General features: G+C 43.8%; 1 protein-coding gene across 1 annotated transcript in view; it reads left to right on the top strand.

Annotated features, from left to right (window-relative positions):
* Window positions 1–8,295, top strand: part of LOC131498055 (multidrug and toxin extrusion protein 2-like) — a gene marked incomplete at its 5' end in the record, with an annotated part of 60,701 nt that extends 52,406 nt beyond the window's left edge. Inside the window, 3 exons of the mRNA XM_058704912.1 lie at window positions 6,145–6,239; window positions 7,272–7,326; window positions 7,629–8,295. Coding sequence (XP_058560895.1) covers window positions 6,145–6,239; window positions 7,272–7,326; window positions 7,629–7,858 — 380 coding nt within the window. The remainder of the gene's footprint in view (window positions 1–6,144; window positions 6,240–7,271; window positions 7,327–7,628) is intronic.
* Between the last annotated feature and the right edge of the window lie 4,056 nt (window positions 8,296–12,351).

The following is a 12,351-nucleotide window of genomic DNA, read 5'->3' as shown; positions in this document are numbered from 1 at the left end:
AACTGGCTTGCCCGAAGGTAGTAATGTGTTAGCTTCAGACCCGAGACATGATGAATTACCTAGATGAAGTGAACACCATTTACTGAAAAATTGTTCTTTCCCCACTGAATGATCTTGGCACACTTGTCGAAAATTAGTTGGCCACGGACGTAGGAGTTTATTTCTGGACTCTGTTCCTCTCCACTGGTATCTCTGTCTAAACCAGTACGACTCTCTTCTGGATTACTATAGCTGTGTTTACTACAAAACTTACTGTTTTGAAATCAGGAAGTGTAAGCCTTGCAACCTTGTTCTTTTTTTAATTTTGTTTTGGCTATTTGGGGACCCTTGGACTATTCCATATAAATTTGAGGGTCAGGTTTTCCATTTTTTGCAAAAAGGCCATTAGAATTTTTATCAGGATTGCATTGAATCTACAGACCGCTTTGGAAAGAATATTGCAATCTTCAGTCCTCCAGTCCATGAACACAGGATTTCCATTTATTTAGGTCTTTAATTTCTTACAGCAACGTTTTGTAGTTTTCAATGTTTTTTGCTTCCTTGGTTAAATTTATTCCTAGATATTTTATTCTTTTGGATGCTATTGTGAATATAATTTTTTTATTGATATCTTAGAGAGAGCACAAGTAGGGGATAGAGGCAGAGGGACAGAGAGAGAGAATGAGAATCTTAAGCAGGCACTGTGTGGAGCACGGAAGCAGGGCTCGATCCCATGACCCTTGGGATCATGACCTGAGCTGAAATCAAGAGTCAGACGCTCAGCTGACTGAGCAACCCAGGCACCCCTAGAACTATTTTCTTAATTTCCTTTTCAGATTGTTCATTGATGGTATTTTATTTTATTTTTTTAATTTTATTATTATTTTTTTTAACGTTTATTTATTTTTGAGACAGAGTGAGACAGAGCATGAACGGGGTAGGGGCAGAGAGAGAGGGAGACACAGAATCAGAAGCAGGCTCAGGCTCTGAGCCATCAGCCCAGAGCCCAACGCGGGGCCCGAACTCACGGACCGTGAGATCGTGACCTGGGCCGAAGTCGGACGTCTAACCGACTGAGCCACCCAGGCGCCCCATTGATGGTATTTTAAACCACAACTAATTTTGTGTGTTGACTGTGTAAGTTTGCTGAATTTGTTAGCTGTAGTATTTTTGTGTGTGTGAATTAAAAAAAATGTTTTTAAGTTATTTATTTATTTTTGAGAGAGAGACAGAGAGAGACAGAGACAGAGAGAGAGCGTACAAGCCAGGGAGGGGCAGAGAGAGAGAGAGAGAGAGAGAGAGAGAGGGAGACACAGAATCTGAAGCAGGCTCCAGGCTCTGAGCTGTCAGCGCAGAGCTGGATGCGGGGCTCAAACCCACAAACTATGAGATCATGACCCGAGCCAAAGTCACAACTGACTGAACCACTCAGGTGCCCCTGTGTGTGGATTTTTAAAGATTTTCTATGTATTGAATCAAGTCATAATTAAATAATTTTACTCCTTTTCTAATTTTTAAATTTTACCTTTTTCATTGTGGTAAGTGTACTCTTTAATCACCATCACCTATTTCCCCCATCCCTCTAACTCACCTCCCCTTGGTAACCATCAACTTATTCTCTATAATTAAGAATCTATTTCTTAGTTTATTTCTTTTTCTTTTTCCTTTGCTCACTTGTTTCATAACTTAAGTTCCACATGTGAGTGAGATCCTATATTTGTCTTAATCTGACTTATTTTGGTTAGCATTGTGCTCTCTAGCTCTGTCTATGCTGTTGCAAATGGCAAGATTTCATTCTTTTTAATGGCTGAATAATACTGCATTGTGTGTATATATATCACATGTTCTTTATCCATCCATCTATTGATGGACACTGGGTTGCCTCCATATCTTCGCTGTTACAAATAATGCTGCACTAAACATAGGGGTGCATATATCTTTTTAAATTAGTGTTTTCGTTTTCTTTGGGTAAATACCCGGAAGTGAGATTGTTGGATCATAGGATAATTCTGTGTTTACTTTTTGGAGGAACCTTCGTACTGTTTCCCTGAGTGGCTGCACAGATTTGCATTCCCACCAGCAGTGCATGATGTTCCCTTTTCTCTACAGGCTCACCAACACTTTATTTCTTGCCTTTTTTTTTTTTTTTTTTTTACTGTTTTTTTCTAGCCGTTTTGACTGGTGATGTCTCATGGTTTTGGTTTGCATTTTCCTGGTGATTAGTGACCTTTTCATGTGTCTGTTGGCCATCTGTATGCCTTCTTTGGAAAAATGTCTACTCAGGTTCTCTGATCATTTTTTAACCAGATTTTTTTTTTCCTGGTGTTGAGTTACAGAAGTTCTTTATATTTTTTTGGTATTACCCCCTTACCAGATACATCATTTGCAAATATTTTTTCCCGTTTGGTAGATTGCCTTTGTGGTTTTTGATGGGCTCTTTTGCTGTGCTAATAAAGCTTTTTCTTTTGGTCGAGTCCCAATGGTTTTTGCTTTTGTTTTCCTTGCCTGAGGAGAGGTATCCATAAATATGTCTAAGAGATTATTGCTTATGTTTTCTATAGGGAGATTTATGGTTTGGGTCTCACATTTAGGCCTTTAAGCCATTTTAAGTTTATTTTTGTGAACGGTATAAGAAAGTGGTCTAGTTTCATTCATTTTCATGTAGCTGTCTAGTTTTCCCAACACCATTTATTAAAAATGTGTTTTCTGTTTAAGATTTTATTTTTAAGTAATGTCTACACCAAATGTGGGGCTCAAACTCACAGCCCTGACATAAAGAGTTGCATGCTCTACTGACTAAGCCAGCCAGGTGCTCCCCAAAAAAGACTTTTCTTTTCCCCATTGTATATTCTTGCCTGCCTTTCTAATTTTAATGGATTTTATTTCCTTTTTCCTGCCTTATTATTGTGGCAAGAACTTATACAATTTGAACATTTTTCTATATTCTTCTACAGTACTTTTATTTTCAAGTTTAAAAACTGGAAGAAACTGAAATTCATATGGTGTGAGACCATATTCATAAAGAGCTTTTATGCTAACCTTTTGTATATATAATGTCACTTAAGTTTAGATGACGACCACATAAGATATTTCCCACAAGTTCCATTCTAAACATGAAGGAGCTAAAACTTGAAGAGTTTAAGTAATTTGTCCCACAGATAGTAAGTGATGAGAAAGGATTTGAACCCAGATAATTTGCCTCCTTGGTGGTGCATGTTGTCTCTCTCTCTTTTAGCAAATTATTATTATTTTGTTTGTTTTTTTTTTTTTTTGAAATTATATCCTTTATCAAGATTCTAAATGTATAGGATTGTACAAAATAATCTATCATGTGCTTTGGGGTAAGTTGTTATACGTGTTTTCTACATATATATTCACATCTGTATCTTCTGTAGCTTTCAGTAACAGTGAATTTTATTTTTGAATGTGTATTTTTTTAAGAGTGAACGAGCGAGCATGAGCAGGGAGGGGCAGAGAGGGAGGGAGAGAGAATCCCAACCAGATCGAGAATCGGACGCTTATGCGACTGAGCCACCAGGCCTGAATTTTATTTTCCTTAAGAAAAAAAATAGTCTAATTAGAGGATTGACTGAATGCTTTAGTATGTATTCAGATAGCTCCTTTTTTTCTGTAGTCAACCAGTACATTTTTACTATGTAAAAATTTTGAGTCTGCTCTTTATTCTCTGCGAAATTTTCATCTTCTAGCTATCATAAGAGCCTCCCTGTGTCCACACAAACAGGTGCTTAGTTTATCTTACTTGTTGGAAATGTTACTTGGTGGCTTAATGAGAAACTGTCTTCAATGTCATCTGTGTTTTTAATGACAGGTACAGGCTGGGGGCCTGTGGGGCATTTGATTAACGTTAGGCTGGGCTTCATTCTGTATTTGGGACACACGACTGCCAGATATTTATTACTCTCTCCTAGTGCTACCAAGCACTGTCCTAATCATCAGAGAAAATACTGTTCAACCAAATCGCAAGAGCCGCTGCCCTTAATAAGCTGCTGGGGCTTTACGATTCAGCTTTACTTAAAAAAACAAAACACACAAAATCGCTCTTATTAGACTCTAAGCTCCTTTAGAGTAAGCACCATGTCAGATTTCCCTCATTTTTTTTGTTCACTAATATGCTTTTTATAATTGTACATAGTAGGTTCTCAGGTTTGTTAAATGACTTTTAAAGATTTTGTTTATTTATTTTAGAGTGCACAAGGGGGAGGTGTAGAGGGAAAAGGAGAGAGAGAGGAGAAAGAGAGAGAGAAGAGAGAATCCCAGGCAGGCTCCACACTCAGCACAGAGCCCAACGTGGGGCTCAGTCTCACAACCATGAGACCATGACCTGAGCTGAAGTCAAGTCAGATGCCTAACTGACTGAGCCACCCAGTGTCCCCAAGATACTTTTAAATTATTAAAATTATACTTTAACGGCATGGAAATTTTGGGAAAATACATTAAGTGTAAACAATTAAATTACCTTTTATTACACTGCCTTGATATAATGGCAGAGGCATTCAGTGTATTTTATTTCAGTATTTTAAAATTGTTTTTTATTCCGGTATTTTTTCTATTTTTCACAAATGCAGGGTTGTACTGAATGTGTGATTTTCCCCTATTCTGTGTTAAAGACGTGGTTTTTAGGACCTCTAATATTTCCTTGCATCATTTCCTTAATGCTCCCGATAGTGGACACTTAAAATGCTTCTCTATATAAATAAGATTGTGATGAGCATCGTAGGTGTATGAGTTACTAACGTTTCTGAATCTTTCCTTAAGGACGGGTTCCTAGGAATGTAATCACTTGATCAAAGTGTGTAAACTGCCCGTCCACCTAATTCTCAACTGAAGGGAAGTTTTAATCAGCATGAGTCTACAGAGGACCAGCCTCACTGTGCTTTTCCCTAGTGTGGGGCCACAGACACGGAATGAATGAATTAGTATTCCAGCTCCCAGTTTATACCATGTTCCAACTCCTCCCTCCGCAGCTTGCTTCATAGTGAAATTATTGATATGAAATATCTACTTTGGTACACAATGCTATTTAAGTGGCTTAAATAGTTTCTTCTCATAAATAGTTGGCATTATCATTTTTTTTCATGGATCCCTTTATATTCTCAATAACCTTTTCCACACAGCAGTTGGAGAGATCTTTTTCAAAATGGGCTTCTGCAAGCTGCCTGGGTGGCTCAGTCAGTAAAGCGTCCAGCTCTGGATATCAGCTCCATCATGATCTCACCGTCCTGAGATTGAGCCCCGCATCTGGCTTTGTGCTGAGCAGGGAGCCTATGTGGGGTTCTCTGTCTCCCTCCCTCTCCCTCTCTCCCCCTCCCCCACTGGTTCTCTCTCTCTTTAAATAAATAAACATTAAAAAACAGAAAAACCCAAAGTGGGCTTCTGAAGACCTCAGGTCTCACATCCACAGATGCACACACCAGTCTTAAGCCCTTCAGTGGTTCCCATTAGAGTTGGAATCAAACCCCGATCTTTCCGGGCCCAGACGCCCATCATCATGTCCTGCTTCCCTGACCTTCTCCCCTCCACTCCCTCGCTCCCCTGCTCCTTCCCAGCTGGCCTTCCTGCCCCTGGGACTTGCGGGCCGGTTTCCCCTGGGCCAGGCCTGCTCTTCCCTCCGCCTGCAGGGCCTGTCCTGTCACTGTCACAGCGGGCTCCTCGCCCTCGCGGCCACCTGCCCGTCTCCCTGCCTCTGGGCCGCAGGCCACCCCTCCAGCGCTCTGCCCAGCGTCTCCCACGGCCCTCATCACCCTGCCAGCCGTCACGTTTGCTTCCTTGGTTGCCCTGTGTCTCCCCCAGCGGCACAGAAGCTCCACGAGGGCACTGATCCCGTCAGCCTGTTCGGTTCTGTGTTAGACACAGCACTTCAGGCAGCGCCCGGCACAAACAAAGCCAGTAAATGCTTGTTAAACAGTCAACGTATGAAGCGGCGAACAGGCTCGTGCCGTTTTCACTCTTCGTGGGTCCGTTGCTTGCCACCGATCCACCCACGGTGAGCTTGAGTCTAATCCTGGCCCGTAATTATCTCAGTTTCGGGGGAGTTATTTTAACCACAGCTTATCGTGCAGATCCAGAAGTTTGGGAAGCACGTTAATGACGACGGGAGCGGAACTGGAGGGCCTCTGAGCCGTGACTCTCACCCTCCATCCCTAGGTCTCTGGTCTGGATTGATAGTCTGTGTCTTCTTTCAAGCCCTTTTCTACCTGGTGCTCGTCTGGAGGACAGACTGGAAGAGAGTTGCGGAGCAGGTAAGAGCGTGTCCTTGGAGAAGCGTGGCTCTTGCCCGGTCGCAACGGCACCGGAAGGACTCTTCGCGGGTCAGAATGCCGAGAATGCCACGGGCGGCGTGACTCCCTTTGACCCGTGAAGAGGGTCTAAGGTGACAGTTAGGGGCCACGAACATCACATCTCCGCGCATTTTCCCCTGAGTGTGTAGGGCCGGTGCAGGATCCGCTGACTAGGGCTCAACAACAACAGCAAGGAATTAGCTTAGGAAATACTTTGCTGTTTTCGTATAAGAGTCCTTAGGAGAGCAGTCGTCTTTTCCCCCTACTTACACTGAGTTGTTACGCGTTTTTAGGCCTCTTTCTACCGACATTTTTGGTCCGTGTTGTCCATATGCTGAGCGTCTGTGATCGGTGGGAAGTAGGTGGGGCAGAGCCATACCCTGCACGGAGAGGACAGGCTCTTGACTCAGTGGGCATCGCCGTGTCGAACTGTGAGCCCCGTTTATTCTGTCGAGGCTTGAGATGGGATGGACGGGGGGCCGGCTTAGGGGCGGTGTCACCGATGAGGAGACGGGAGGATGAGCTCAGGTGCGCCAAGCGTCCCTGCTTACCTCTTGTCCCCCCTCCAGGTTTCTCCCGGCTTTGGCTTTCCTCATCGTGATGTGTGATGTCTTCCGTAGCGTAGTGTGATTCGTGGAGGAAGTAAAGTGTACAGGGTATCGAGTTGGGCCATAAACTCCCCTCTATGTGATAGCACCGTTTGCCTTTAGACTTTATTCCTCATATCAGTGCTTAGGAACACTGACGTGCACGGAGCAAAAAATGTTACATTTGCAACTAGAGCGGCGGGTAGCTTTTCACATTATTGTGAGCAGAGCACTGGGGAGAAGAGTGGTTGTTGAGTGTTACATCGTATCGTCACCGGCATTTCAGGCCCAAAAAGGACCGTGCTGGATGGTGGAAACCTTTAGCAATAGCTTGCATGAAGTTTTAACACGAGTACTAGCCTAACCTGACTTACGCTTTGTCCACTTACGTGCCACTTGTTCTCAGGCACAGGTTCGAGCTGGCGTGAAAGGGATCAAAGAGGCCACGCCTGCACCAACAGGTAACAGAGGACATGGTCTAGTGCACTCGCTCTGCCTCGAGAGCCTGAAACGGGTTAGTGTGGCCAGAGTTGCTTAGTTTATGAGAGCCTGCTCTCTCGCATAATAAACATTGTCTCTGCCATTATTAGAACGGGGAGATCCACTCTGGGTTCTCCTGTGAAACGTTCTTCACGTAACTTCACACATACCAGCCGGTAACTGACGGCATCGTTTACGACGTATTCTTGTGCAACTTTCCATCATATCCCTTTATTTCCGAACCCCCTACGTAAGTGTGTACTCCACTGTTCTCTGCAATCAGATCTGCCTGTGTTGGAAAAAGAAGTCACCGATGAAGTGATTTTACCTGCCGTCGTCAGATCCGAGAGCCAGACCCTCCAGCTAATGGTGATAGAAGAAAACAATCCGTATGCGGTGGCCACCGTTGGGGATGTTTTGACAGTGAAGCAGCTGATTTTCTATCGTGGAATGGCTCTAGCTGTTGCCGTTGTTGCCCTCTTAGCAGGAATTTTAATAAGAGTTTTTCAGTGAGCCTGGCTAAAATAGAAGAATTAGCAGCAGCCCACACACTAGACATGGTAATTATTGTGATATCTGAAGCCTGGGAGGTGACCTCCCAGTTGTGGATGGAAAGGATATCAGTGATGTTTTCTGAGTTATCCCGAGGATCTGCACTATCCTGTTGAAGATCACGAAAGGAGTTCTAAGTTTCTCCTGAACATTTAACTCTATCATGGGTGATGAGTCTGTGGATTTGATATTCCCTGCCCTAAGTGTTCTGTACTCTTACATTGAATATCTTCTTTCTTTCGGGAAATTCGTTGCCCTCTAAACTTGATTGCTGATCCAGTTTTGTTTGTATTTCTAGGTTATCGTATTTAATCTTGTTAGTATTAAGTGCCTGTTCAAGTGCTGTCTCAGGTATTGCCGTATAAACTTTTATAAAATAAACACCTTAAAATTGAAAATGTGTGCTGACGTGGGGGTGCCTGGGTGGCTCAGTCGGTTAAGCGTCCAACTTTGGCCCAGGTGGTGATCTCACGGTTTGTGAGTTCGAGCCCCGCATCGGGCTCTGTGCTGACAGCTTGGAGCCTGGAGCCTGCTGCGGATTCTGTGTTTCCCCCTCTCTCTGTCCCTCCCCAACTTATGATCTGTCTCTCTCTCTCTCTCTCTCAAGATAAATAAAAAAAATTTTTTTTTCAGTGTGTGCTAATCATATTATAAAATCTATCTAAATGATAACTTTTAGTTTTTGGCTTTTGAACACATTTTTTGTGGCAACTTTCCTATTAAAGAATCAACATCTGTTCTCTTCTGCTGCTCAGCTCCCCAAATGCTGGCAGTTACAGCTGCTCCCATCCAAGCAGATTTTTAGGGTCTCTATGGGGAGTTGGAGCAGCCCAAATAGAAAATCCTAAAAAACATTACTAATATTGGGGATTCCCTCCACGAAACCCACCGGATGAGCCAGAGTGCAAGACTTTTATAGGGAAAGAAAACTTACATCCTCAAAGGGCCAATACCAAATATTGCAACCGTGATCTAGGACAGGATGCTGTAGAATAAGACAGGAAAACTTTTGAGCTAAAATTCACATAACATGAAACGAACCAGTTGAGGTGTATGATTCAGGGGCATTTTGTACATTTCATACTCTGGTGATTTTGTGTTGTTTTTTTTTTTTAACTATGATACCATCTGAGTGGCTGTGAAGTGTCTCATTGTGGTTTTAGTTTCCATTTCAAATGCAGATGACAAATGGTGTTGAGTATCTTTTCATTGGGTTGTCTAGCTGTCTATCTTCTTTGGAGAAATGTTTGTTCAAGTCCTTTGCCCATTATTTTTTTAAGTTTGTTTATTCTGAGCGAGTGTGTGTGTGCAAGCAGGGGAGGGGCAGAAAGAGAGGGAGAGAGAGAGGATCCCGAGCAGGCCTGGTGCTGTCGGCGAGGAGCCCAATGCAGGGCTCCATCCCACCAACTGTGAGATCGTGACATGAGCCCGAAATCAAAAGTCAGATGCTTAACCAACTGAGCCACCCAGGCAATGCCCCCGCCCCCACCTCCACCTTTGCCCATTTTTGAATTGACTTGTCTTTCTTTTTTTTTTTTCTTTTTTTTTTTTTAACATTTATTTATTTTTGAGACAGAGAGAGACCAAGCATGAACGGGGGAGGGTCAGAGAGAGAGGGAGACACAGAATTCCGAAACAGGCTCTAGGCTCTGAGCTGTCAGCACAGAGCCTGACGCGGGGCTTGAACTCACAGACGAGACCGTGAGATCATGACCTGAGCCGAAGTTGGACGCTCAACCGACTGAGCCACCCAGGCGCCCCTTGAGTTGTCTTTCTATTGTTGAGTTGTTAAGAGTTTCACATATGTGCATTCTGGATACTAGACCCTTGTCAGATGTAAGATCCGTGAGTCTTTTCTCCCATTCAGTAGGTTGTATTTTCACTTCCTTGATGGTGTCCTCTGTTTCACAGAAAAGTTTTCATTTTGATGAAGCCCAGTGTGTCCATTTTTTTTTTTTTTTTTTGGTTGCTTTTGTCATATCTAAGAGTCCATCGCCACATGATAGGAAAAAAATTTAAGTGTTCTTGGAATCTAAAAATATTCTAGCAGGAATCAAAACCTAAATAGAAGACTGTTTCCAGTGTGACATGTAAGGAGTTTGGAGGTCATCACCCCTGTCCTCAACGAAGAACACTAGAATTTATTTCTGCTTTGTCACCTCTGACACCAAATGTGTGGGTTTTTCTATACCAACAACCCATTCTCCAAACCACCCAGCACCAACTGAGATGTCCGGTGATTCCATTTAATTCTGACACGAAGTACCCAGAGTCAGTGTCAGACCCCCTGGTTAAGGGCTCAGACCCACAAGACTGACCCACACTTCAGAAACTAACTGCAAGGCCAGGCTGACCAGACTCCTCCCGACCGACCAACCGTCAGTTGGAGGTTTTTATGACCCACTTCTTGGATTTGGTAATTTGCTAGAACAGCTCACAGGACTCAGGAGAATGCTTTACATAGGACTCCTGGTTTGTTACAAAGGATACAACTCAGGAACAGATAAATGGCAACGATGCATAGGGGAAGGTGCAGGGGTCATCGATGGTGCTCAGAGGTTTCATGCCCTCTTGGCATGTCCCCTTCTCGGCACCTCGATGTGTTCAGCAGTCCCGAAGTTCTACAAACCCTGTTCAGCGGTTCTTACGAAGGTTCCGTTACACAGGTGTGATTGATTAAATCACTGGCCATTGGTGATTGGACTCCTCTCCAGCCCTGCTCCCCTTTCTGTCATATTGTAGATCTTTCTATTGTCCATTGCTCTGAAGCGATCAAGGGCCCCCCCCCCCACCTCCCCAGCAGTAACTTTATTAGCATAAGCTCAGGTGGGGTTGAAAGAGGCTTATCATGAATAACAAAAGATGCTCCTCTCACCCCCGCCCCCATCACTTAGCAAATTCCAAGGAATTTAGAAGCTATTGTATCAGAAACTGCGGACAGACGTGGCTATCCCAATATCACAGAGAACGCCTGAACAGACTGAATGTCCACCATTTTTGTCAGATCCGTCAAAGGACTGAGGTCACAAGGATAACTGCTGCCCCCCAAATTGAAAAGACAGGAAGATACAGCTTCCCACAGCAGAGGCAGCTGGAGCCAGGAATGGGAAAACTTCAGCTATAATTGACAAATTGCTGGAGACTTAGTGTAGACAAGCTTAAGAGTTAAAAATCTCCAGGGGATTTTGTCATCGGTGGGTCCTGCACTTCTGTGAATTTTATCTTCGGGGCCCCATTCAGTTCTCAGGGTGTAGATCAGAGAAGAATTCATTATTTTTTTTTAAAATTTTTTTTTCAACGTTTTTTATTTATTTTTGGGACAGAGAGAGACAGAGCATGAACGGGGGAGGGGCAGAGAGAGAGGGAGACACAGAACCGGAAGCAGGCTCCAGGCTCCGAGCCGTCAGCCCAGAGCCCGACGCGGGGCTCGAACTCACGGACCGCGAGATCGTGACCTGGCTGAAGTCGGACGCTTAACCGACTGCGCCACCCAGGCGCCCCAGAGAAGAATTCATTATTAATGTTTCTACAGGAGGTAAGGGAAATGGAACCATTGAAAAATATGCCCAGAGCATTCTGTGCTGTTTAACCAAAGCCCACCCTCAAGGGAAACTTTTACCAGAGGCCAGCTACCTAAGGGTTTTATCAGAACCTAACGTGTGGTCGAAGGAAATCCCAGACTCCAGTTCCACCAGCCTTCCACAAGGAGGCAGTGAAATACCCAACTCCACTCCGTCTACCATCCCAGGGGAAGGGGTGACACTGAGAAGCATTCAGTAAAGGTATGAAGGGAATAGTCCAGAGACAGGCTCTTTAAAAGACTGAGACCATGGGGCTCCTGGGTGGCTCCGTTGGTTAAGCGTCCGACTTCGGCTCAGGTCATGATCTCATGGTTCATGGGTTCAAGTCTTGCATTGGGCTCTGTGCTGACAGCTCAGAGCCTGGAAACTACTCCGATTCTGTGTCTCCATCTCTCTGCCCTTCCCCCACTTGTGCTCGCGCACGCTCTCTCTCTCTCTCTCTCTCTCTCTCTCTCTCAAAAATAAACATTAAAAAAATTTTTTTAAAGAGGAATCAGATTAGTTGTAAATATATATTGCAAACTCCAGGGTAACCACTAAAAACGTTTAAAGAAAGAATATAATTGATATGCTGGGAGAGGAGAGAAAATAGAATCATCTAAAATGATCAATTAAAACTGTGGAAGGCAGAAAGAAAGTGAAAGAGAAAAAGAACAAGAACAGCAAGTAGAGAAAGTAACACAATAAATAATCCCACTATATCAGTATTTCCACCCTCCTTTAAAAAAAAAAAACTGGGTGCCTGGGTGGCTCAGTCTGTTAAACATCCAACTCCTTTGATTTCGGCTCAGGTCATGATCTCATGGTTTGTAAGACTGAGCCTCGCGTGGGGCTCTGCGCTCACAGTGCAGAGCCTGTTTGGGATTCTCTGTC

The sequence above is a fragment of the Neofelis nebulosa genome, chromosome 16 (genome assembly GCF_028018385.1).
Source record: "Neofelis nebulosa isolate mNeoNeb1 chromosome 16, mNeoNeb1.pri, whole genome shotgun sequence".
Classification (NCBI taxonomy): Eukaryota; Metazoa; Chordata; class Mammalia; order Carnivora; family Felidae; genus Neofelis; species Neofelis nebulosa.
The sequence above is the reverse complement of the archived record's forward strand: the minus strand, read 5'-3'. Positions and strand labels throughout refer to the sequence as shown.